The sequence below is a fragment of the Pistacia vera genome, unplaced genomic scaffold (genome assembly GCF_008641045.1).
Source record: "Pistacia vera cultivar Batoury unplaced genomic scaffold, PisVer_v2 Contig767, whole genome shotgun sequence".
Lineage (NCBI taxonomy): Eukaryota > Viridiplantae > Streptophyta > Magnoliopsida > Sapindales > Anacardiaceae > Pistacia > Pistacia vera.
In genome coordinates this window covers 351154-379148 of record NW_022196631.1, presented here as the reverse complement: position 1 = coordinate 379148, position 27995 = coordinate 351154, and the positions used below count along the sequence as shown (strand labels likewise).

The window sequence follows — 27995 nt, the reverse complement described above, 5'->3', positions numbered from 1 at the left end:
ATATAGTGAACCAAGGAGGCTGGAGTCCTTGTAGGACTCTGAGTCCTATTTGGTAGAGGAGTTCCAATTAGGAAGTCTTGTAACTTGCTTTTATCAGATTAGGTTACCACTTCAAGTAAGATTCTAAATCTTGACTAAAGTGAAAAGTAAATAGGATTCTGATTCCTATTCTGGACTGTTGTTGGCTAATGGGCTAGAGCTCGATTGAACTTAACTTGTAGGATAGCTCAACTCATAGAGTGATCAGTTCACAATATGGATTTAAGCATAGGCCTGATCGGAATTGGGTTAAGGCATTGGGTCATAATATGTTTATTTCGCTATTGGCCCTCTTCAGGCCTAATATGATTTTTTGCCCATACAACTTTTATGTGTTTCATTATCACTTTGAAGTTTTATTTGTGAATAACTTATGTGTCGAATGTTGTGGCTATCACTTGATAAAAGAGATGACCAGAATTTGTGTTTTCTTTACTTTCCTTATTTTTTTTCCACATAATTAATTTCATACACCTATGATGTTATATTTAAATACATTAACCCTTTTATATTAAACTTTGGCTTTTATTTTTTTTATTTTTTTTTTAATGACCCGGTTGTTTGGACCAGTTAACGTATACCTCAACTAATCTCTACAGTCTATTGAACACCTTACAAGCCTTTAATATCATTTCAAGTTGTCATTTCACCTAAAAAGTTAAGCTAGTAGGGAGAGGCTCTACATTAATTTAAGTCCAATAATCACAATAGTAGAGCTAGAACTTGTTGGTTCAGATCGGGATTGTCTCGAAGACTCAAACCTAACATAATTTGGTTTTTTAAATTTAAAACAGAATCAACCCGATTTGAGAAGAGAAACCATTTCATATTGGATCAGTTTTTAGTTTACCAAATTCAAGATCAAATGAATTCTTACTCTAAAATGGCAACAAGAAATAATATTAAAACTCTAATGCTAGAAATTAATCACAATAAATCTTTCAAATCCTTGAGACCATAGAAGAATTTCCAATAAGTCATTGCCACCAAACTTCAAACAAAATCAAAGAACATGAAGGAAAAAAAGAAAAAGAAATTAAAAAACCCTGCTGTAACAGTTGCCTTCAAGTATTCAATCTTCAAAGGAATGAAAGAGACTAATAAATCAAGGACTATGTTGAATGTGGCAGCATAGAAGAAGGCAGTGTGTTGGGAAGGAGCGGCATTTTTGTTGTGTTATTTTGCTTAGGTCAAGTATTAATTAAGGAAAGCTATGATCCAATGTAATGTCAGTGAATGTACCGTAAGATTTCAATAGCTTCTTGTAAACAATTGCCTCATAAACCACTCATATATCACATTAATAATTACAGCATAATTAATCGGTCGGATATTTCGGGTTTTTATGTCAACTTGAAAACCAAACCGATATTTTCGGTTTTATGTATTTAAAATTTATTTTAGTCTTTTAGAGTTGGAAAACCGATCCGAATGAACAATTGGGTTGGATCAGGATTCGGATTTCATGCCCACCCTACACAATAGTACATTAACAGGACCGCAGGAGAGAGATATTCCACCCAGGATCAACCCCAAATTTATTACAATAATCACTGGAATAGTTAAAGCGAGCCAAAAGCACTGGTTTCCACCGGAATCCCTTCTAAGTGCTTAAGCGGGAGCGATTAATACTCCAGTAATTGACCTCTTAGGAAGTCCTTGTGTTACACTCTTTGTGCGAGAAATGATATCAAATCAAAACACTTTTCACATATATATCTTCTAATAAAGGTAAAACAAGATCTGCATGTGTAAATAAGCATTAACATATTCCCAGATACATATAACCTTCAGAAGGCTATAAGGGTACTCAAACAATTAATTAAGTTGTTCATGAAGCAACTCTTTTTATTCTCTATATACTAGTAATTCAACTGGTGCAAGAACCTAACAAGAGAGATTCTGGCCAGGATCAACACCAAATTTGGTGCAATATTCTTTGTAATACTGAATACGACTCTGAACCTCAGGAGCGTTTCCGCCACCACATTCAGTAGGATTAATCGCCTTGATTGTTGCCCCAAAACCGTTGTTTACAACTGAGTGAACATTGGTCTTCCAGTACCACAAGGCAGTTCTGAAAGATAGAACAGGATCTTGGGCTACCTTTTCAGGAGAGTTTAGTCCATCGAATTGTAGAGCATCTCCAGCCGTTTTGTAATTACCATTTCCAGTGAGTTGAATTGGTCCTCGCCCATAGTATGACTTTCCTGGAATGCAAGCATAGTTAGGGTCATTACAGTAGACTTCCTTGTTGTCCTCTTCTATTTTGCACAAACCTGTAAAATAAAAAAACAAACAATTTTGTGCATGGTTAATTAAATACATAATATTCAGGCTAAAATTTTGTTTCCTTTCGTTAGTAAAGCATTAATCGACATCCATATTAAACTCGAACTGCAATTTGAAAAATATGGAGACATCCACATTAAAGAGTAATTAATACATATAGCAAATATGAATTAAAGCTAAATGAAGAACTTACTTCCAGTTTCATGAGTAACATGAGCAAAAAATGCAGCTATCTCACGCTTAGAATCATCATCCGAACCAGTTTGGCCAAACTCAGGATATTGATCAAGAACATTCAGAAACACATCTCTCGTGTAAAAGCTCTTCCCTGGACAATCTGGTGCGGCTTGATTCTTGATCCCATCAAAGAACTCAGGAGTCACAATACTACCCACATCAACACTAGTAGCGGAAATAATTGCTGAGGCAAAAATTATTCCCACTAGAACAAAGCTTGAAAGACGTAATTTTCTCAGATTAAGAGCCATTTTGAGAGAGATAATGATAATGTGTGCAAATGCAATTGAGAGAGCAAGCTATTTATAGTATAACCAGTGTGTATATAATTATGCTGCAAAATTTTCAGCTGTATCGTGTTGATCACGGGTCTCCTTGTAAGTCTACGGGCCGGTTGAGTTAATGTCAAGTTGTGAACACAGGAAGAAAAGGCAACGTAAACAAAGGGTATGTGGTGGGTCCGTTTGTTTTGTTATTTTGGGTATAATTTTTGATATTTTTAGAATTGGGTGAGAATAATGAAGTAGAATTTAAAAATTAACAAAAACACCCTTCTAGGTTTGCTAATTTACTAAATATCCTAACATATAAAAATTTTACAAAATGATAAAAACACCCCCACTCACAGTCGTTAGATTCCGATAATGTGAAATCAATACAGATTTCTATATATTTAAGAAGGCGAGTCTCTGTAACTTATGGTCTTCCAAATAGTTGTAAAGAAAAAAGAATAATGAAACAAAGAATTAGAGGTTTTAATTGGTCGGTGAGATTTTAATAATTAAGTTTAATATATTATATTAATTACACATCTATATTTTTTTTAATACAACTATTATAATAGGTGATTTTTTTTTTAAAAAAAAAAAAAAATTAATATAGCATGCATGAGCTTATAGATTTGTTATATATTACAATATTATAATAAATTTTACATTTTAAATACAAGAGAATTTTTATGACAACATTTCCTCGATTGAACTTTCCGGTGTACGTCTATGTGCCTTCATCTGGAAGAAATTCAATGGTTGATTTTTTCCACGCAATTAATTTCATGCACATGACTAACTTTCACCAACATGTCTCGTTTTCTGAAAAATTAATCATAGGAGAGATCCTGGAAAACCAACGGTTATGATTTCTTACCTAATATATATCAACTAAGTTAAAACTTTTAACTTAATTAAATATTTCCAATAATTTTAGGTGCTGAGGCCCTTTAAAACGTTGAAGCCTTTGCAAAATTATCAGTCAATGTTAAAACTAATTCAATAGAGATAAAACTCAATATAAGGTGTTATTATACTCGTTATATTTCTAATTAAAATCAAAAGGAGATGCCATTAATATTAGTCAAAACCTTAATAAATCCAAAATCAGTCATGCTTGATACGGATTAATATTGTGATGGGTAACTTCAAACAATATTACGATCGATAATCTCCTGATAAGTTCTCGTGTTATACCTTTTTGTACAAAAAAAAAAAAAAAAAAAAAACCTTGCTTTTTACAGATTTGTTATATATGAGTCTTACAATTTAAATTCAAGAGATTTTTTATGACAACATTTCCTGGAATGGACTTTTTCAGTTAACTTTTATGTGCCTTCATTAGTACTGTTGGAAGAAATTCAATGATGGTTGATAAGTCAATGATATTAGCGTCAATTGGTTAAGAAATTTCCCGAATCTGTCTTCCATTTCCTTTTTCTCTTTCCACGCAATTAATTTCATGCACATGGCTAAATAAATTTCATTAGATTCAGAAGACTATGGGTCCTTGTCCAAGTCTTGTTCGTTGAAAAATTAAATTTACAAGAGATCCTAGAAAACCAACGGTTATGATTTATTACCTAATTAACACTATCAAATAGTCTTGACAAGAAATAGTATTCAGGAATTGAAATATCACCCTAAGTTATCTTTGAATATAAAGGATCATTATACTCGTTATATTTCCAATTAAAATCAAAAAGGAAATGCCGCTTATGTTAACGTCTCCTTAAATTACATGAAAATGAAGAATCATTTTTGAATAAAATAGTATATTTGATTGAATAATAATATATTTAGTTATTTACTTCAATTATCAAGTTCTAAGTATATTTATAGTAAATTAGAAATTAATTAATTATATATGATAAATTGATAAACATTAATAAATTTAATTACTAGTTAAATATCATACTTAATCAATTATAACATTACATTATAGTTAAATGATTACTTAATTAATTATAATTTTATAGTATTACTTAATTGATTTATAGTATAATTAATTATAGCATTACATTAATGGATTAATACTTAATTAATTGACTTAACATTTAGTATATTACTTAATAATAATTGAATTTAATAATTATAGCATTACTTATGATTTATAGATATTACTTAATTCTATAATTATTATAACATTTCATTACAAATATTAGTATAATATTTAATTAAATGATTAAAATTCAATTAATTAATATATTACATTAAAGATTTATAGTATAATTACTTAATTCATTATAACATTACATTATAGTATGATTACATAATTAATTTAACATTACATAATTAATGATTACTTAATTATTATGATTTATATTATAAACATTAGTAATTACTAATTTACTACATAAACATTAGCACAATACTTAATTAAATGATTAAATTTAATTAATTATAACATTCACATTATAAACATTAGTACAATATTAATTAAATATTAAAAATTTAATTATTATACATTTATTATACATGAATAGTATGATTACTTATTAATTATATATTATATTATAATTAATTAATTAATTAATTAATTAATTACAATATTATTAATTACATATAACATTAACAATTTATAACATTAAATTAACAATTTACAGATGAATATGTTTGTGTCTTGGTTTTAATTGAGAATTTTACTATTATGGAATTGATTGAATTCAAGTGTTGTCTAGAGATGATTTATGAGTTACATTGGCACCATAAATGAGTAATCAAAATTTGTTAGGGGTGTATTTGTAAACTTTTAAGATATTTTTATCATTTTTTAACTATACTAGGGGTAATTGATTTTTATAGGATACCCGGGAAAGGAACCGGAACCTGCATTTTGGGTTCCGGTTCTGATTCCGATTCCTTTTTTTGGGAACCTACACTGTGCTATTTTCCGGTTCCGATCTTCTCTCAAAAAATGCAGGGTACCTGGAATCGCTCACCCCTAATTACATTGTTGACACATACATTGCTAGGAATATTGCCAAGGCAGAAATATTTCCAGTAGAACATAGCTTGAATACCATTTTCTCACATTAAGAACCATTTTGAAGAAAGCAAACTATGTATTCATTGTAACAACTATAATATAATAATGACTTTTAAAAAAGAAAATCATATAGCATGCATGAGTTTATAGATTTGTTATATATTAGTCTTACAATTTAAATTCAAGAGATTTTTATGACTACATTTCCTGGAATGAACTTTTCGGTTAACTTTATGTGCCTTCATTAGTACTCTTGGAAGAAATTCAATGGTTGATAAGTCATGATGTTAGCGTCAATTGGTTAAGAAATTTCCCGAATTTGTCTTCCGTTTCCTTTTTTCTTTCCACGCAATTAATTTCACGCACATGGCTAAGTAAATTTCATTAGATTCAGAGACTATGGGTCCTAGTCCATGTCTTGTTCGTTCAAAATTAAATTCACGAGATCCTAGAAGACCAACGGTTGATTATTATAGCTAATTAACACTATCAAATAGTCTTGACGAGAAATAGTATTCAGGAATTAAAATATCACCTAAGTTATCTTGAATATAAGGACATTATGCTCGTTATATTTCCATTATAATCAAAAGAAATGCCGTTTATGTTAATCCAAACCTGACTAAATCCGAAATTAGTCATGCTGACAGGGAATAATATTATTGTAATTTGTACTTAACCAATATTAGGATGGATGACCTTCTCAGAAGTCCTGTGTTGCGAGAAGCATTGCTTTTTACAGATATATTTACTCCTAAACTCGTCTAATATCTGAGATTTATAATAAACATTAATACAGTCTTATGAGCATGAAATCTCAGCAGATTATTAGAATACTCAAAACACTTTATTAAGTTGTTCATGAAAACTTTTTCATGATAAGATACATTATTCTTTATCCGGTAAATTTAGTGGTGAGGAACCTACATTGAGATTCGGGCCAGGATCAACACCAAATTTCCTACAATAATCAGTGTATTACCGAATACGAGCCGTGAACCTTGGCAGGTTCTTTGCCATCACACTCACGAGCACCATTAATCCTCCGGATTGTAGCCCCAAAGCCTTGGTTTAAAACTGAGTGGACATTGTTCATCCAGAACCACAAGGCAGTCTTAAAGGATAAAACAGGATCCTTGGCCACCGTTTCAGGAGAGTGAAGTCCATCAATCCGGGCCTTTCCGGCAGCTCCGTAGTTGCGGTTTCAGTGGTTGAATTGGACCTCGGCCGTAGTAGAACTTGCCTGGAGCACAGGGATACTGTGGATCGTTCTCACAATAGTTATTTTGCCTGTTATTCTCTTCTATTGCGCACATACCTGCAAAAACAAGCAATGTTAGTTGATGCTAATAAATACTAAAGAAATATGTTCCACGAGTGATATATGCAAAGAAAATATGTGTTGACGCAAATCAAGAACTTACTTCCAGTTTCATGTGTTACATGAGCGAAAATGCTGCAATCTCACGCTTAGAGTCATCAGCAAACCAGTTTTTTCCGATGAGGAAAAGAACTGAGAGCATTCAAGAATGCATCTCGTGTATAGAAGCTCTTCCCAGGACAATTTGGGCAGCTTGATTCTTGATCCCGCCAAAGAACTCCGGCGTCACAATATTCGCCACCACAACACCATTCGTAGTAGCGGTACAAGGCCCGGCTTGGCAGCCCTCGCCGCAATACTGTTGACCTGTGCCACATTAACATAACTTCTACGCATAAGCCTGGGGCACAATTACACTGTTGACACATTACATTGCTGGGAATAATTGCTAAGGCAAGAATAATTCCCACTAGAACAAAGCTTGGTAAATCTTTTCTTAGATTTAGTAGAGCCATTTTGAGGGAGATGTGTAAATGCAGCTGAGAGAGCGGGGAAGGAAGCAAGGAAAAAGAAAGGGTAGTTGTAGATATTTGTGTGAATTCAATGCAAATTAATTTCCATTGGATTTTCAGCTGACTTTAAATGTCCAGTCCATATAACTAACGTTCACTTTGAGAGAAAATTAATACAAGATCGACTATTATTATTGACAGGTAATTAAAGGGGAAAAAAAAGGATGACACCGAGATAGGAGAAACTATGTGACGACTGCTGAGTCTTTCCTCTTAAATATGGCTGATTATAATAAAAAAAAAAATGATTAAAAAAAAAAGGAAAGAACCTGAAAATGCATTAAATACAAAGAATAATTGCAAAAGCTTAAATTACAATAAAATAAAATAAAATAAAAAAGAAATACAAGGGCATGACATATAATCCCTTATACTATTTTCTTTTTTTTCTTCTAATAATTAATAGAATTTGTTTGTCTTAAAAAAAAGAACTCTATATGATGTGAATTGTTTGATTTGAGATTATACATTACTTACAGTTACATGAAAAATCCCTTAAATACCAAAGATCTAGACTTAAAGAAAAATAAGGAATCAGGAATTCTTAACCAAGAAGAGAGCCATACATATTATTTTAATAGAATAATACATATTATTATGCAACAAAATTTTAACCTTTCCAGCAACCCCTTCTATTACATTTGTGGACTTGCTTCTATCCATGTGACAACTTTTAAAGGGGTGACTCAAATTTGGTTTTATTTGCCGTGTTGATCGATCGATTTCGAAGACAAAAAAAGTGAGGTGCAATTAATGTTTCCTCCATTATCATAAGTAACTTTTATTGTCATGAGTCATGACAGAGACTTGAAAGGAGAGGATAGAGAGAGAGTCAAATTTGTTTCGTCTTTGGTTCACAATTTTTCTATACTATTGCCCTTGATATAGATAGGTGTAATTATATTGGGTCAGGAAATTATCTTTATAATGATCAGGCTAATTAGTTATTATTATTATTGAGTAAACACTTTTTCCCAACCCAAGGTTTTCCTTAATAACAGTCACCTAACAAAGTTCAAAATACTATTTTCTCACCCAATATATATGTTCTTTTATACCTAAAATACACTTTACTTTTTTTACTGGCATTCGACAAGTTACCAAAAGCCAAGGTAAAAGAAGTTTTACAGAGTAAAGGCCGGTGGATAGAATAGTGGTAATCGAATGAATATTTGTCGTCAGAATCAGTTAGAAATCGGCTAAGAATAGAAAATTTTAACTTTGTGATGACCAACAATTTACAAGGAATCAGGTGTTGGGGTCAAAGAGGTTTTGTAGAAAATAGACCAGAGATTCAAATGGTGGCAACGAAGAGAATTTTCGTCTCTAAAATTGGCTTTGAGTAGTAACAAAATTTTAACTTTGGGTGGAAAAGTGATGTGTTGAAACTTCTTGGGTGGACAGGTTATTAAGGCAGACCTTGGGTGGGAAAAAGTTTACTCTTTTTTCTTTTCTTTTTTTTTTTTTTTTTTAATAATTGTACATTACCAAATTTGTTTTGCAAATCTAAGTTTAAAGTCGGAGTTTTCATCAAATATACCACAATCTCTAGAAAACTGGAAATCATAGTGTTTAATCATATGATTCACTATCAGGAGGCTGACTTAGTAATTTACCTCTCACAATAATATCGTGTATAGAGCTCTTCCCAGGACAAGTTGGGGCAGCTTGATTCTTGATCCCGCCAAAGAACTCCGGCTCACAATATTCGCCACCACAACACCATTCGTAGTAGCGGTAACGGCCCGGCTTGGCAGCCCTCGCCAATATACTGTTGACCTGTGCCACAGTACCCATACTTGCAGGGTACCTGGAATCGCTCACCCCTAATTACATTGTTGACACATTACATTGCTAGGAATAATTGCCAAGGCAAGAAATATTTCCAGTAGAACATAGCTTGGAATACCTAATTTTCTCACATTAAGAACCATTTTGAGAGAAAGCAAACTATGTATTCATTGTAACAACTATAATATATAATAAGTGACTTTTAAAAAAGAAAAATCATATAGCATGCATGAGTTTATAGATTTGTTATATATTAGTCTTACAATTTAAATTCAAGAGATTTTTTATGACTACATTTCCTGGAATGAACTTTTCAGTTAACTTTTATGTGCCTTCATTAGTACTCTTGGAAGAAATTCAATGGTTGATAAGTCAATGATGTTAGCGTCAATTGGTTAAGAAATTTCCCGAATTTGTCTTCCGTTTCCTTTTTTTCTTTCCACGCAATTAATTTCACGCACATGGCTAAGTAAATTTCATTAGATTCAGAAGACTATGGGTCCTAGTCCATGTCTTGTTCGTTGAAAAATTAAATTCACAAGAGATCCTAGAAGACCAACGGTTATGATTTATTAGCTAATTAACACTATCAAATAGTCTTGACAAGAAATAGTATTCAGGAATTAAAATATCACCTAAGTTATCTTTGAATATAAAGGATCATTATACTCGTTATATTTCCAATTATAATCAAAAGGAAATGCCGTTTATGTTAATCCAAACCTGACTAAATCCGAAATTAGTCATGCTTGACAGGGAATAATATTATTGTAATTGGTAACTTAAACCAATATTAGGATGGATGACCTTCTCAGAAGTCCTTGTGTTGCGAGAAGCATTGCTTTTTACAGATATATTTACTCCTAAACTCGTCTAATATCTGAGATTTATAAATAACCATTAATACAGTCTTATGAGCATGAAATCTCAGCAGATTATTAGAATACTCAAAACACTTTATTAAGTTGTTCATGAATAACTTTTTTCATGATAAGAGTACATTATTCTTTATACCGGTAAATTTAGTGGTGAGGAACCTAACAATTGAGATTCTGGCCAGGATCAACACCAAATTTCCTACAATAATCAGTGTAATACCGAATACGAGCCTGAACCTTGGCAGGTTCTTTGCCATCACACTCACGAGCACCATTAATCCTCCGGATTGTAGCCCCAAAGCCTTGGTTTAAAACTGAGTGGACATTGTTCATCCAGAACCACAAGGCAGTCTTAAAAGATAAAACAGGATCCTTGGCCACCGTTTCAGGAGAGTGAAGTCCATCGAATCCGAGAGCCTTTCCGGCAGCTCCGTAGTTGCGGTTTCCAGTGAGTTGAATTGGACCTCGGCCGTAGTAGAACTTGCCTGGAGCACAGGGATACTGTGGATCGTTCTCACAATAGTTATTTTGCCTGTTATTCTCTTCTATTGCGCACATACCTGCAAAAACAAGCAATGTTAGTTGATGCTAATAAATACTAAAAGAAAATATGTTCCACAGAGTGATATATGCAAAGAAAATATGTGTTGACGCAAATCAAGAACTTACTTCCAGTTTCATGTGTTACATGAGCGAAAAATGCTGCAATCTCACGCTTAGAGTCATCAGCAGAACCAGTTTTTCCGAACTGAGGAAAAGAACTGAGAGCATTCAGAAATGCATCTCGTTATAGAGAGCTCTTCCCAGGAAGTTGGGGCAGCTTGATTCTTGATCCCGCCAAAGAACTCCGGCGTCACAATATTCGCCACCACAACACCATTCGTAGTAGCGGTACAAGGCCCGGCTTGGCAGCCCTCGCCACAATACTGTTGACCGTGCCACAGTAACCATACTTGCTACAGCATAAGCCTGGGCACAATTACACTGTTGACACATTACATTGCTGGGAATAATTGCTAGCAAGATAATTCCCACTAGAACAAAGCTTAGTAATCTTTTCTTAGATTTAGTAGAGCCATTTGAGGGAGATGTGTAAAGAGCAGAGAGAGTGGGGAAGGATGTTGAAGGACAAGTTGGCCTGAATAAATGCATGGAGCTTAGTCAGCTCAAGAATAAATGCATATATATTATATTATATATATATAAAAGCTGTACAGAATCATGTGATATGAATGAGAAAATTTTCTTCTTCTTCTCTTAATTCGTTCAACGTCATTTTCTCTCAAATCTCAACATGGTATCAGAGCTTCGATAAGGGGCCAAAATATTTGATTCTTCAACTCTTCGGAAACAAGGAAAAAAAAGGGTAGTTGTTGTTGTTGGGAATTCCATGCAAATTAATTTCCATTGGATTTTCAGCGGACTTTAAATGCAGTCCATATAACTAACGTTCACTTTGAGAGAAATTAACAAGATCACTATTATTATTGACAGGTAATTAAAGGGAAAAAAACAAAAAAAAAAAGATGACACCGAGTAGGAGAAATATGTGAGGACTCAGATGAGTCTTTCCTCTTAAATATGGCTGATATAATAAAAAAAAATGATTAAAAAAAAAAAAAAAGGAAAGAATCTGAAAATGCATTAAATAAGAAGAATAATTGCAAAAGCTTAAATTACAATAAATAAAATAAAAAAGAAAACAAGGGCATGACATCATAATCCCTTATTCTTTTTTTTTTTTTCTATAATAATAGAATTTGTTTGTCTTAAAAAAAAGAACTCTATATGATGTGAATGTTTGATTTGAGATTATACTTACAGTTACCAAAGATCTAGACTTAAAGAAAAATAAGGAATCAGGAATTTTAACCCAGAAGAGAGCTATATGAAAGGAAAAGGAAAAAAAAAAATAGATACAGATAGTTTAAATTCAATAAGGAAAATTTAATAAAATAATACATATATGGTACAAAAAACCCTAGTTAGTAAACGCGTATTATACGCGAATTATACGAACAGCGTATAATTCGCGTATAATACTCGATATCCGAATTTTGTAAAATCTGCCTTATAATTCGCGTATAGTATATATACCGTATAATTCGCGTATAATTCGAGAATTATTAGCGAATAATTCGCGAATTATTGAAAAAAAAAATATAACCTCACACCCCCAAAACTACGTGTTTTTGGTGGTTTATACAAAAAATTAAAACAGAAACAGATCTGGTTCACACTTCACTGGTTCGTTTCAGTCGTTCTTCTTCAAATTTCGGCAGTTCAGCAGCAATCTTCTTCCTCAGTTCAGTTCTTTTCAGCTGTTCTTCCTCTGTTCTTCATGTTTTCAGCTTTCTTCATCTCTTATTCTCTTCTTCCAGGCTTCAACTTCAAGTTCGGGACTTCAAGGTACACACTTTACACTTGTATCGTTTTGGTTCAGCGTGAGTTCTTCATGGAGAGGAAGAGAAGTATGAAGAGTGTGTTCGTTTTGGAGAATGGGAGTTTCAGAGAGTGTGCAAAGTGTGAGTGTTTGTTTAGAGAGAAAAAAAAAGTTTTTTAATTATCGGAAGAGAAACAGTGTGGGGGGAGAGTGAAAGAGAAAGAGAAAAACTAATCTTAATAAATTAGGAAAAGGAGAAAGAGAGTAAAAAAATGAAATAATTGAATATTGATTATTGATTATTCTAATAGATACGGTGTCGTATCATTTCTATCAGAGTATAGGTTGTAAATAGTCAAATTTCAATACAGAAAAATAGGAATTTTTTATTCCTTTTAATTAAACCCTCACTTCATGCATGTGTGTTGTAGAATTCAAAACTGATAAATGAAATAAATTATATTGACCCTTCATGACTTAATTTAAAACTTTGGTTAATTTATATTTATAGGAATTTATTAAAAATTCTTTTTGTGTATTTATGTTATTAGTTAATTAAATACTTTGCATTTGATCAGGTATTGATGATGTTCTCTATTTTCTTTTATGTTCTTGTAAATACAATCAAATTGAATACTTTTGTATTTGAAATGTTATGTTGATTTTAACCAGATAGTCCATAAAAGTGTTAAAACTAAGATTGATATTACCGTATTTTTCAAAACGTATTATTGATAATGTGACCGTATTAAACCGATATAACCGTATCGTATTTTTTTCCGTATCTAAATTTATGACCGAATTTTTATAAACATATTTTTCTACTTTACCATTTTAACCCATATAATTTATGTACCGTTTTTTACCGTACCTGTAAACTAACCAGGCAAAAAACCTTTCCAGCAACCCCTTCTATTACATTTGTGGACTGCTTCTATCCATGTGACAACTTTTAAAGGGTGATCAAATTTGGTTTTATTTGCGTGTTGATCGATCGATTTCGAAGCCAAAAAAAAGTTTGGTGCAATTAAGTTTCCTCCATTATTGTCATGAGTCATGACAGAGAATTGAGAGGAGAGGATACAGAAAGACAGTCAAATTTGTTTCGCTTTGGTTCACAATTTTTCTATGCTATGCCCCTGACATAGATAGGTGTAATTATATTGGGCCAGGATATTACTTTTTAACGACAAGGCTAATTAAATTTATTTTTTTTTTTTTTTTTTGAGTAAATACTTTTTCCCAACCCAAGGTTTCCTTAAAACACTTTCACCTAACAAGTTTCAAAATACTACTTTCTCACCCAATGTTATATTCTTTTAATACCCAAAATACACTTCACTTTTTGGCTGGCATTCGACAGTTACCAAAGCCAAGGTAAGAAGTTTTGCAGAATAAAGGCTGGTGGATAGAATAGTAGTAATCGAATGAATATTTATCGTGGAATCGTTAGATCGGCTAAGAATAGGAAGCTCTAACTTTGCGATGACCAGCAATTGCAAGAATCAAGGTGTGGGGTGAAAGAGGTTTTGTAGAAAGTAGATCAGAGTTCAAATGGTGGCAATGAGAGGATTTTCCCGTAAAATCGGCTTGGGTTAATAACAAATTTTAACTTTGGGTGAAAAGTGATGTGTTGAAACTTCTGGGTGGGAAGGTCATAAGGCAGACCTTGGGTGGGAAAAAGTCGTTTACTCTTTTTTCTTTTCTTTCTTTTTTTTTTTTTATTTAATAATTGTATATTACCAAATAGTTTTGCAAATCTAAGTTTAAAGTCGAGTTTTCATCAAAATATACAAATCTCTAGAAAACTGGAAAATAGTGCTTTAATCATATATTCACTTCAGGAGGCTGACTTAGTAATTTACCTCTCATATCAATCTCAACTGGTTCAGCTATTGATCGAGGATATACCCTTAATAATTACTCTCTTTTTGTTTTTTTTTACGAGAAGCAATATATATATATATATAATCAGCAAACTCAAACATGAGTCCTCCAAATTTTTCTTTATTTTGATACAACTCTTAATGAAATTAAGAGTCCATTACTATTCATCATGCCAGTGATTAATCTAGCGATGAAATTAAGAACTTAGCAATAGAGATTCTGCCCGGACCAACACCAAATTTCTGGCAATAGGTGTGTAAAGGTCAACACGGTGCTTAACCCTCTGAGTATCTGCGCCATTACATTCTCTAAGACCATTAATCTTCCGGATTGTCTCCCCAAAACCTTTCCTTAAAACTGGTGAACATTGGCCGTCCAGAACCAAGGCCGTCTGAAAGACAAAACAGGATTCCGAGCCACCAATTCCGGAGAATTAAGTCCATTAAATTGTAAAGCTTTTCCAGCTGCTCCATAATTTTCATTTCCATGAGTTGAAGTGGCCCCCGCCCGTAGTAGAACTTGCCTGGAACACATGGATACTGTTTCTTGCTCTCATCACAATACCTTTCCTGTTATCCTCTTCTCTAGCGCACTACCTGCAAAAACAAGCAATAAATATTAAAAGAAATTTTACAATTTAATTTGAAAAAGTTAACTAATTATTTTTGTCTTTCAGTGTTAAATCATCCAGAAAGTGTTTGCTATTGAGATTTATATTAAACATTCAATCGTAAAACTTAACTGCAACCGAGAATCCAACACAGTAAACGATGAGTATAGAAATTTGAGATAAGCAAGAACTTACTTCTCGTTTCATGAGCAACATGAGCGAAAAAGGCTGCAATCTCACGCGGAATCACCAACACTACCAACTCTTCCAAATCGAGGATAAGAGCTCAGAGCTTCAGAATGCATCTCTTGTATAGAACTCTTCCTGGAACACCGAGAGCTGGAACTTGATTTTTGATCCATCAAAGAACTCAGAAGTGACAATATCAGCCACCACACGTTGTTGGTCTTAGCGTAACAAGGTCCCGATTGGCACCCGTCGCCACAATAGTCTTTATTTGCCACAGTAACCATGTTGCTACACACTCGTCTGGCTACAATACACTGTTGACACATACATTACATGGGAATAATTGCTAAGGCAAGAATATTCCCATACAACAAAGTTTCGAAGAGCCATTTTGATAGAGTTTGAACTCTGAATGCAGTCTTGAGAAAGAGTGTATTATAGGAAGGAAAGGAAGGTGTGGTTGTAGATTTGTATGTGATGAATACAAAATCTCTATTTTTTTCGTAGACTTGGAAAAGTCTCTAGTCAATAGCCAAATGTTCTTTCCGATAGTTCCAAAAGTTGTTGCCGCACCGTCAAAGTTTATTGTCTGTAGTTAGTTATTGATCAACAGTATTTTCTAATCTTAATTAACTTTTATTTTATTTTTTTAAATCTAAACCTCTTCTAACTATATATCAGTGCTAACAGTAAAAGACAAATACTCAAGGTTTAAATAAAAATAATATTTTTATGTTTAAATCAAATTGTCTTTTAGTGTAAGATGACACAGGAAACCATTTCTTATCACTAGTAAATAAGAGACATGAATCATTAGCTTTGTAGTTGGACGGCAAGACTTTAATATCTATCACAGGTTACTCAAAAGTTTTGTGTCGAAGTTTTACAAAGTTTTGAAAATTTACTGGTTAAAATTTCATTGAGAAACCTAGTCTTTAGGTACAGAGACTTGAGAGAGGATATATATAAGTATCTGCTTTGTCTTTGGTTGACATATTGGCCAAAAATTATCTTATTCAAACCAAAAACGAGACTGATTAATTTTCTTTCTTCTTTTTTTTAATAATCCATAAATTCTTTGAATTATTTCACAAACTCAAATTTGAAATTGGAACCACATGGAAAGCTCAATCGTTGCAGTGCAGGAAATAATAGTTTTTGGCCATATATAGATGTCTAACCCTTAAAAGACTGATTATATTATAACCTCTCATATAATAAATCTCAATTGGTTGAGCTATTATGAGCATCAAACACTTTACAGTTGTTTTACAAGATTCTGAAAATGCATAGAGAGAGAGAGAGAAAGAGGACAAAGATAATCAGAAAGCCAAACATTGTAGAATCAGCAAATTCATATATAAACTCCTTAATTTATTCAATCTCAATTCATCTAATTTACTCTAGTGAGGTTACTCAAACAAGTTGTTTGATACAACTCTTAATGAAAATAAGTGTACATTATTCAACATGCCGGTAAATTAATTATTCAAGAAATTATCAAAATTAAGAACCTAACAAGAGAGATTCTGCCCAGGATCAACACCAAATTTCTGACAATAATTAGTGTAGAACCCAATACGGTTCTGAACTTTTTCAGGTTCTTTGTTATTGCATTCAAGATCTCCATTAATCTTCTGGATTGTTGCCCCAAAACCTTGGCTTAAAACTGAGTGAACATTGGTCATCCAGAACCACAAGGCGGTCTTGAACGACAAAACGGGATCCTGAGCCACCAGTTCCGGAGAGTTTAGACCCTCGAATTGTAGAGCTTTTCCGGCTTCTGCATAATTTTGATTTCCAGTGAGCTGAAGTGGCCCTCGCCCATAGTAGAACTTGCCTGGAGTACATGGATACTGTTGTTTGCTAGTATCACAAGAGTTATAATCCCTTCTGTCCTCTTCTATAGCACACATACCTGCAAAAACAAGTAATATTTTTGTGCATGGTCAATTAGGTTCAGGGTGAAATCTAGAAACATTAACACAATTATAGTCTAGTCAAAACAAAAAAACTAAGCAAAATCTATGAAACTTTTGAGTGGGGTCACTAGCCCCCCCTTAACAAATTTGTCTCATTAACAACTACGTATACAGAAAATTCTTAGGTGAAAAATCCACATTATTTTAAAAAAAAAAATCCCAACTTATGCGCACTAATATATAAATAAATCTCTAGAGTAAATCTTAGTGCATGCAGACATTCTAATTAAATATATATGTAAAATAAATAATATATATATATATATATATAGAACTTACTTCCAGTTTCATGAGTAACATGAGCAAAAAAGGCTGCAATCTCACGCTTGGAATCATCAACGCTACCGACTCTACCGAATCGAGGATAAGAACTGAGAGCATTTAGAAATGCATCTCTTGTGTAGAAGCTTTTCCCAGGACAATCTGAAGAAGCTGCAGCTTGATTCTTGATCCCATCAAAGAACTCAGGGGTCACAATATCAGCCACCACGACGTCGTTGGTGTTCGCATAACAAGGTCCCGATTGGCAGCCGTCACCGCAAAAGTCATTGCCCTCGCCGCAGTAACCATATTGGCTACAACAGAGGCCAGGGTCACAATTACATTGACCGATTACTTGTTTAGGAATAATAACTAAGGCAAGAAAAATTCCCACTGCAACAAAGGTTAGAAGAAGATCACAATTTTTCAGATTAAGAAGAGCCATTTTGAGAGAGAGTTGGATCTATGGAAGAAAGATATAATTAATTTATAGTGTAATGAAAGTATAATTAATTTGCGAAGTTTTCTGGTAGATTGTGTTGACTAGAAGAAATAGGAAGGAGAAAGGAAGGTGGTGTTGTAGATTTTATTACGTAATGAAGAAAACGTGTATTTATTTTCAGACTTAGAAAGGTCTTTAGTCAATAGATGAGTTCATAAGTTGTTTCCCATCGTCAAAGTTTGTTTATCTTCTAATAACGTGTTTTATTTACCATGATTCTTTCCTAACCTTAATTAATTCGAACATATATATATATATATATATAGAGGGAGAGAATTTTTGTGTGTAAGATTTTTGTCTTTTAGCAATAAAAAATGATAAAATTTTAATATGCGTGAGAATGAGAATAAATGTCCAAATTTTGAAGTTCACACTTTAAATCTTAGTTGTTGTATATATAACCGTGTTGATCGATCGATTTCGAAGCCAAAAAAAGTTTGGTGCAATTAATGTTTCCTCCATTATTGTCATGAGTCATGACAGAGACTTGAGAGGAGAGGATACGAAAGACAGTCAAATTGTTTCGTCTTTGGTTCACAATTTTTCTATGCTATTGCCCCTGACATAGATAGGTGTAATTATATTGGGCGAGGATTTATCTTTTTAACGACAGGCATTAAATTTATTTTTTTTTTTTTTTTTTGAGTAAATACTTTTTCCCAACCCAAGGTTTTCCTTAATAACACTTTCACCTAACAAGTTTCAAAATACACTTTCTCACCCAATGTTTATATTCTTTTAATACCCAAAATCACTTCACTTTTTGCTGGCATTCGACAAGTTACCAGAAGCCAAGGTAAGAAGTTTTGCAGAATAAAGCTGGTGGATAGAATAGTAATCGAATGAATATTTATCGCTGGAATCAGTTAGAAACGGCTAAGAATAGGACTCTAACTTTGCGATGACCAGCAATTGGCAAAATCAAGTGTTGGGGTGAAAGAGGTTTTGTGAAAGTAATCAGATGTTCAAATGTGGCAATGAGAGAATTTTCACCGTAAATCGGCTTTGGGTAATACAAAATTTTAACTGGGTAGAAAAGTAGTGTGTTGAAACTTCTTGGGTGAAAGGTCATTAAGCAGACCTTGGGTGGAAAAAGTCGTTTACTCTTTTTTCTTTTCTTCTTTTTTATTTTTATTTTTTATTTAATAATGTATATTACCAAATGTTTTGCAAATCTAAGTTTAAGTCGGAGTTTTCATCAAATATACCACAATCTCTAGAAAACTGGAAACATAGTGTTTATCATATGATCACTATCAGGAGGCTGACTTAGTAATTTACCTCTCATATGTCAATCTCAACTGGTTCAGCTATTTTGATCGAGGATAATACCCTTAATATTTACTCTTCTTTTTGTTTTATTACGAGAAGCAATATATATATATATATATAATCAGCAACTCAACATGAGCTCCTCAAATTTATTTTCTTTATTTGATACAACTCTTAATGAAATTAAGAGTCCATTAACTATCATCATGCATTAGATTACTCGCGATGAAATTAAGAACTTAGCAATAGAGATTCTGCCCGGATCAACACCAAATTTCTGCAATAGGTGTGTGTAAAGGTCAACACGGTGCTTAACCCTCTGAGTATCTGCGCCATTACATTCTCTAGACCATTAATCTTCCGGATTGTCTCCCCAAAACCTTTCCTTAAAACTGTGTGAACATTGGCCTCCAGAACCACAAGGCCGTCTTGAAAGACAAAACAGGATTCCGAGCCACCAATTCCGGAGAATTAATTCCATTAAATTGTAAAGCTTTTCCAGCTGCTCCATAATTTTCATTTCGATTGAGTTGAAGTGGCCCCCGCCCGTAGTAAACTTGCCTGGAACACATGGATACTGTTTCTTGCTCTCATCAACATCCTTTTTTTCCTGTTATCCTCTTCTATAGCGCACATACCTGCAAAAACAGCAATATATTAAAACAGAAAATTTTACAATTTTTATTTGAAAAAGTTAACTATTATTTTTGTCTTTCAGTGTTAAATTCATCCAGAAAGTGTTTGCTATTGAGATTTATATTTAAACATTCAATCGTAAAACTTAACTGCAACCGAGAATCCACACAAGTACATGATAGTATAGAAATTTGTAGATAAGCAGAACTTACTTCTCGTTTCATGAGCAACATGAGCGAAAAAGGCTGCAATCTCACGCTTGGAATCACCAACCCTACCACCTCTTCCAAATCGAGGATAAGACTCAGAGCCTTCAGAAATGCATCTCTTGTATAGAAGCTCTTCCCTGGAACCCCGGAAGCTGGAACTTGATTTTTGATCCTCCAAAGAACTCAGAAGTGACATATCAGCCACCACGACGTTGTTGTCTTAGCGTAACAGGCCCGATTGGCACCCGTCGCCACAATAGTCTTTATCTTTGCCACAGTAACCATGATTGCTACAACACTCGTCTGGCTTACAATTACACTGTTGACACATTACATTGATGGAATAATTGCTAAGGCAAATTATTCCCATACAACAAAGTTTCGAAGAGCCATTTTGTAGAGTTTGAACTCTGAATCAGTCTTGAGAAAAATGAGTGATATTTATAGGAAGAAAGGAAGGTGTGGTTGTAGATTTTGTATGTGAATACAAAATCTCTATTTTTTTCGTAGACTTGGAAAAGTCCTTAGTCAATGCCAAATGTTCTTTCTCCGATAGTTCCAAAAGTTGTTGCGCACCGTCAAAGTTTATTGTCTGTAGCTAGTTATTGATCAACAGTATTTTCTATCTTAATTAACTTTTATTTTTATTTTTTAAATCTAAACCTTCTTCTAACTATATATCAGTGCTAACAGTAAAGACAAATACTCATAGGTTTTAATAAAATATATTTTTATGTTTAAATCAAATGTCTTTTAGTGTAAGATGACAACAGGAAACCATTTCTTATCACGATAATAAGAGACATGATCATTAGCTTTGTAGTTGGACGGCAAGACTTTAATCTCTATCACAGGTTACTCAAAGTTTTGTGTCGAAGTCTTACAGTTTTGAAAATTTTACTGGTTAATTTCATTGAGAAACCTGTCTTTAGGTAACAGAGACTTGAGAGAGGATATATATCAAGTATCTTGCTTTGTCTTTGTTGACATTTGGCCCAAAAAATTATCTTTAATCAAACCAAAACGAGACTGATTAATTTTCTTTTCTTCTTTTTTAATATCCATAAATTCTTTGAATTATTTCACAAACTCAAATTTGAAATTGGAACCACATGGAAAGCTACAATCGTTGCAGTGCAGGAAATAATAGTTTTTGGCAATATATAGATTCTAACCCTTAAAAGACTGATTATATTATAACCTCTCATAATAAATCTCAATTGGTTGAGCTATTATGAGCATCAAACACTTTACATTTGTTTTACAAGATTCTGAAAATGCTAGACAGAGCTTGATAAATGAAAATAAATTATATTGACCCTTCATGACTTAATTTAAAAACTTTGGTTAATTTATATTTTATAGGAATTTTTAATTAAAAATTCTTTATTGTGTATTTATGTTATTAGTTAATTAAATACTTTGCATTTGATCAGGTATTTGATGATGTTCTCTACTTTTCTTTTATGTTCTTGTAAATACAATCAAATTGAATACTTTTGTATTTGAAATGTTATGTTGATTTTAACCAGATAGTCCATAAAAGTGTTAAAACTAAGATTGATATTACCGTATTTTTCAAAACGTATTATTGATAATGCACCGTATTAAACCCGTATATAACCGTATCGTATTTTTTCCGTATCTAAATTTATGACCGAATTTTTATAAACATATTTTTTACTATTTACCATTTTATACCCATATAATTTATGTACCGTTTTTTTACCGTACCTGTATTAACTAACCAGGCAAAAAACCTTTCCAGCAACCCCTTCTATTACATTTGTGGACTTGCTTCTATCCATGTGACAACTTTTAAAGGGGTGACTCAAATTTGGTTTTATTTGCCGTGNCAGCATTAATATGAGATGCTCCGACCTCATCAACACAACAACTTCCATAAGTTGTATCTGCCATCACATACAATCCAACATCATTGTTATCCCCATTATGTTCCTCCCCAGAATCTCTCAAAGACAAAAGTTTGGCCTTCAGAGCACGCACTACTCTTGTTGCATCCTTCAATAAATTATCCGGGAACTATAACCAAAAAAAAAATTCTTATGAATACGTTACACTTATAATAATCGTAATGCACTTACATTTTCACATAAATTTTTGCTCACACGATCAAAAATTTACTCAATGTAAACAACACGATATCTTATCAGACAATTTATAATTTACAAAACCAAAAGTTGGGCTTCATATGTTCAGCATTCTCGTCAGAATCACCACGTCTCAAGTTATAAAAGATATAAAGCCGCCCAATAAAATAGCATTAAAATCATGTACAAAAATGAACAGTTACAAATATCCAACGAATATAACATTTTGCATGCATTACACATTTAGAATTAATTCGATACAGAAACTCAAATATAAGAAATAATTATACTTTACACATGTTTGTGACGTTATTGTATTTGTTTAAAGAAAGGAAAAAAGAAAATTTCTCCGCTTGGTTGGCGAGAAAATTATATCAGAAAAAAGCAATAAAAATAACAAATTTTCATTCTTCAATTAAGAAAGCTCAATACTTCAAAGCATAACATGACGAACTGGCTCAATTGACAATATTTTACCCTTATTTTAATTGGGAAAACATTTAATTTTTATTTTCAAAAATTACGCGCGAGAGGTTTTGATAGGGTTTAGTAAAGAAGGATGAATAAATAAATAAATAAATAAAATTCAACTATGAGTTACCTGCAAAGCGACTCTGGTGAACTTTCTGCTGTATATGAAATCGGCGGTGGTGGCAATTTCGAAATTGGATTCAAACTCCATGTCCGAACAGTCGCCACTCTCTCTCTCTTTCTCAAACGCAAGTCTCTGCCTGAAAGCTGAGAAGAGCGGAACTGCTTGAGAGAAAGGGGTTTTGTAAATTATCAAAGTTTGAATTATTCGGGTATTTGTAATCAATTAATCTTCAAACAGACGAAAATAACCATTAGTGCGTTTGGTTATCTATTTCTGATTATATTCCCAATCTTATTTCCCAAATATTATTTAGCACGTTATTTAAAAAATATTACTATATTTTTTTAATTATTTTTAGACCTCTTAAGTTTATTAATTTCAAATATCCCTAAAAAATTTAAAAATTAATAAAAACACCCTTACTGAGTCTAGAGGTGAGCGGTTCTAGGTACCTTGCACTTTCCGAGAGAACCAGAACTAGAACCGCACAGTACAGGTTCCTAAAAAAAGAAACCAAAACTGAAACCGCACAGTACAGGTTCTTCAATTCAAGAAACCGGAAACTAAAATACAGGTTCTGGTTCCTTTCCTGGGTACCCTATAAAAAATCAATTACCCCCCTATTAGTTTAAAAAATGACAAAAATACTTTAAAAGTTTACAAATATACCCCTAACAAATTCTGATTATTCATTCATTTGTGTCCAATGTAACTCATAACCTGTAATCTCTAGGCAACACTTGAATTCAATCAATTCATCACAATTCACATAAAATTCATCAATTAAAACCAAAACACAAACAATTATTCATCACAATTCACATTATTTCAAGACCATGATAAGATCGACTAAGAAAAACTCTGCTCCAGATTTAGCTGTCCCCTTGACGAGATGATTAACATTTCCATCACGCAATTGCAGAGCTTCTCTGCTGCAGTTACTAGAGCAAGAGCTCCTTCCTCACCTTGCTCATCATTGAATGTTTCTGAAACAACACAAAAGTTTTCAGAAATGCAAAACTTACAAAAATAAGATTGTCTACTGGAATCTTCAATGAATTTAGAAACCTAGTGTTGCACTGAACAGTCAAATCTTTCCATCTCAAAGCCTCAACAAAATGTGAGACACGTACCTTGCTGGTCAGTATCTTCCACATATCTACACTCTAATGAAGGAAAACCTTGCTTCTTCTGCCTGATTCCTTACTTCAACTGGTGAAGAACTAATCAAATCCCTAAATTCCATCACATATGCTCCTGTCCATTGACGCCTCTAAAGAGAAAAAAATAAAATTTGAACTTTAAAATCCAAGGATGAAAACATGAAACCAAAATTCAGGGGTAATTACTTGAATCTATATCATGAATAGATGGTGCTTCTAGGTATTAAGAAAAAGCTATATTAAACAACAAAGAACTCCAGCAACTGGTGAGAAGAAAGGAATCTTATACAGTACCTGCCGAAAGCCAGCATGGCTTCAAATGGGGTTATAACTGGAGCAAAGAACTCTTTGCTATCCAAAAGAGCAGTTTGAGCGCAAGAAACAGTAATGAAAACATCGCACTGCCACATATATTACTTGTCATTACTAACAATATAACTTTCTTAACACGGAGGCAGACACTCTGCGTGCATCTATTAAGACTTACCTCAGGAAAGTTTGCAAGTTTTGCAGGGTTTGGTCTTCCCATAGCAAAAGTATAGGTCTTTTTCCCTGCTTTGGTGATCAACTCTTTCATCTGATGAATCATATCAAGGTAACCAGCTCATCAAATAGTAGCAAAATTATTTCTCTACCTCATGATACTAATCGAAGTTGCGATTAAACCCTAAGCATAAATGAAGTTTAAAACCAAGAAAAAATTGAGAAGAACATATTATAGTACAGCAAAATCAATTTTAACTTTAACAATGTCCACTAAGAAGACTGTCTACTTCTTAAATGTACAAATAATGAAATTGTGACTCAAGTCGAGTTTTATTTTGCTAGTGTTCTTGGGTATTGCCAACTATTTCATTCTCAGGATTATTTAGAGAATCAATTAAAAGCACATGAACAAAGAAGCAAAATTACAATATTAGCAATGAAATTGACCCGAGTACTACTCTATATACATTTACCTAGCCAGCTGTGCACAACATAAACTTAGAAGCCCATGGTTCAATTCTTACACAATTTGTTTGCAACATATGAAAGACTAAAGAATCATAGAAATTCAACATACCAACACCAAGAGTTCCAACCAAAATTCCAATAATGTTAGCATCCTTTGCTTTCTCCACCAAGTATATCTGAAAGAATTGTTGCTGACACAGTGAATCACACAATAATGCAAAAAAAATAAATAAATAATATAAAAGAAGTAGAGATAGATTATGTATCTAATTTCTCACATAAAAATATAGGATTAATTTCAGCAACACAAGAAATAACAGGTAAAGTTGGTTAGGGGAAGATGAAATTGTTGCAAATAGTACCTACGCTTAGAATTCTTAACCGTGAGATACATCTGTCACCAAGCGCTCCTCTGCTGCGTCATATCTGACTAAAACCAGCACTTACCCACATCAAACAAAAACCATTGAAGAGGGAAAAAAAATCATTATCAAGTTCAGCCACATGCAAGGTAAATAATGAAAGAATCAATGCCAGCTAAACAGAAGACATGAGGATGTGCACCACATTTTTGCTGAATTTAATTAATGTAAAGCAGCAGCTTTTTTTCTATGTCAAAGTATTCAGAAGAGTAAACAAAAAGTGGAGAGAGAGAGGAGAGAGAGAGAGAGAGATGTTATTATGAAAAAATAATATCAAAGAAATTTGGCAAAAGTTTCATGACAAAAACAGAAATTATCTACCTATTTCAGAACTGTTAAATGTCAATACGACATTGCAAAAGCTGAATTGTCAGAGCCAATCCAGAAAAGCAAGTAGTCCTCCATTTTATGTCCCTCTGGAATATTCCAGGTCAAGCCACCAATGCATACCTCGTACCAGTTACTGCACCAGAAATATCATCAGCAGGAGAGCCCTAGCTGCTCATTTATACTTTTATGATTTTCAGATGGATTTATAACTTACACATAACATTAGCATAATTGATTTCTAATTTAGGTCCGACACATCAGAGCTCAATGCTTCTTTCAGTGGCTTCTCTAATATGAGGTATTGCATGTGCGTACTCCAGCCCATAAAGGACCTGCACTTTAAAGAAACCATAATATTACACAAAGAAGTATAGGCTGTTCAGGCAATATTTCAATACAACTAAAGAAAAAGTATGCTATTTAAAATGTGGACTAGAAAGAAACACATTGATTTTCATCTCTGACACCTGTTTTGCATATAAAAGTGAAAGTCCACTCAGAATAAAAAAGATTGGAACTCGCATAAAGAATCATACCAAAATAGTTTTTCATTTGCCAAAGCATTCTTTGATAGATTCTCCACACAATTGGGTACATTGATGGGGGTCTTTCCAAAAACAAAGAATGCAGGAAGTGTTGAAGTCCTGTAAGCAAAAAGATAAAATATCCCATTAAAGAAAACCATATGAAGTAGAGTTCAACCATAATCAACAGTACAGAAAACAGATCACTTAACAAAATTGCAGCATTCACAAAACTCAAAGCTCAGCAGTTGAAGAAAAGACCACCAGTACGCAAACCAAAATATATTACATTTAAGTTCTTCAACCACAGTGGGTAAAACATAAACTCATAACCCAGTCTTCCTGTGCCTAAAGTTTTCATCGGCCTTAATCATTTTGCTACTCGACAATCTCAAGTTCCATCAAGTGTGCTTAAAGTTAATGAAAAAATTTAAAAAAAAAAAAAAAAAAAAAAAAAGAAGCAAAACCGAAGAAAATTCCTGAGCTCTATTTAACAAATTAATAGAAAGAATTCCAACATATATTTTCATCATAATATATATTCATAATATATATATATACAAAAGAAAATTAGTAAAAAAACTCACGGGCTAAGACAAAATGTCCGTAATGTATACACAATCAGTCATTAACTAGAAAAAGACTGAAAGGTCTTGTAATCAAGTGGCGTTTGCTATCTTTTCTCCACATAATTTCTTTTGACAAGTTGAATAACAAATCCTAAAAATTCCATGGCTAGGACTTGTGCTTTACATTTGGAAACAGGAAGTGAAAAGTGGCTCTGTTTCTATCTCTGTTTGAAAGAAGATAATTTTTTTCTTTGTCGAATGAAGACTAGTTAAAAGATGGGAACAATAGACTTTCAGGTAATTCTTTCTTTTTTTTTTCTTAGCTGGAATTGAGCTAGTCAACAATGTAGCCTCTTGTAATTCTAAATTAACTTAGTTTTGAAGGCATTTCTCCTAGGATTCCAAGTGTCTCATATAATGGATAAGCTTGTTTGTAAGTGTATAATACGAGAAAGTCTTCTATATAATTTATTTTAATCTAATCCGTTTTAATTTATGGTAATATGTTGACGCTTGATTTTAGACGCCAACAACTCGCATGTGCAAAATGCTAAGAAAGTCTTAGAAATTACACGCAATTGATCTATGAGATTTAAATACAGTGCTGAGATTATATATGTTACAGAAAACATAAATAATAGGCTGAAAAAAGAGGTTTTTATAATGGTTCGAATGCTTAAAGCAAATCCTACATCCACTGTTATTTTATTATTCACTGACTATTTTTATGATATTGCCCGTAAGACATACAAAGATGAAGAGATACTTTGCTTACACAGAGAAATAATGAAGCTCAAATATATGTCTAACTCTCATATGCCCAGCCTCTCCTTTCGTAAAGAGAAGTGTCAATTTATATATCTTTGAGATCAATATAATGAATGTTTTACAAGTTGTCTTGACACATAAAGAGCTCTCATTCGCTCATCTCTTGAAATGAGATAAGGTTGATATGAATATCTTTGAAGAGGTATGAGCTTGACAGCTAGTACAAAAAGACATTTATTG

At 32.9% G+C, this 27995-nt stretch overlaps 2 protein-coding genes and 3 pseudogenes across 2 annotated transcripts; all 5 read right to left on the bottom strand.

Moving 5' to 3' along the window:
- Positions 1-1724: 1724 nt before the first annotated feature.
- LOC116116220 (endochitinase EP3-like) lies at positions 1725-2856 on the bottom strand. Its single transcript, XM_031402315.1, has 2 exons — positions 2525-2856; positions 1725-2318 (listed from the first exon to the last, which is right to left on the bottom strand). The coding sequence occupies exons 1-2, from the start codon at positions 2817-2819 to the stop codon at positions 1927-1929; spliced, it is 687 nt and encodes a 228-aa protein (XP_031258175.1). The 5' UTR covers positions 2820-2856; the 3' UTR covers positions 1725-1926.
- A 3645-nt stretch (positions 2857-6501) lies between these two features.
- LOC116116236 lies at positions 6502-9516 on the bottom strand (annotated as a pseudogene).
- Positions 9517-10508: 992 nt separating this feature from the next.
- LOC116116235 lies at positions 10509-15741 on the bottom strand (annotated as a pseudogene).
- A 1069-nt stretch (positions 15742-16810) lies between these two features.
- Positions 16811-18185, bottom strand: LOC116116240 (endochitinase EP3-like). Its single transcript, XM_031402335.1, has 2 exons — positions 17719-18185; positions 16811-17375 (listed from the first exon to the last, which is right to left on the bottom strand). Exons 1-2 carry the CDS (start codon positions 18143-18145, stop codon positions 16972-16974), a joined length of 831 nt encoding a protein of 276 aa, XP_031258195.1. The 5' UTR covers positions 18146-18185; the 3' UTR covers positions 16811-16971.
- Positions 18186-23843: 5658 nt separating this feature from the next.
- On the bottom strand, positions 23844-27027 carry LOC116116234 (annotated as a pseudogene).
- Positions 27028-27995: the final 968 nt, after the last annotated feature.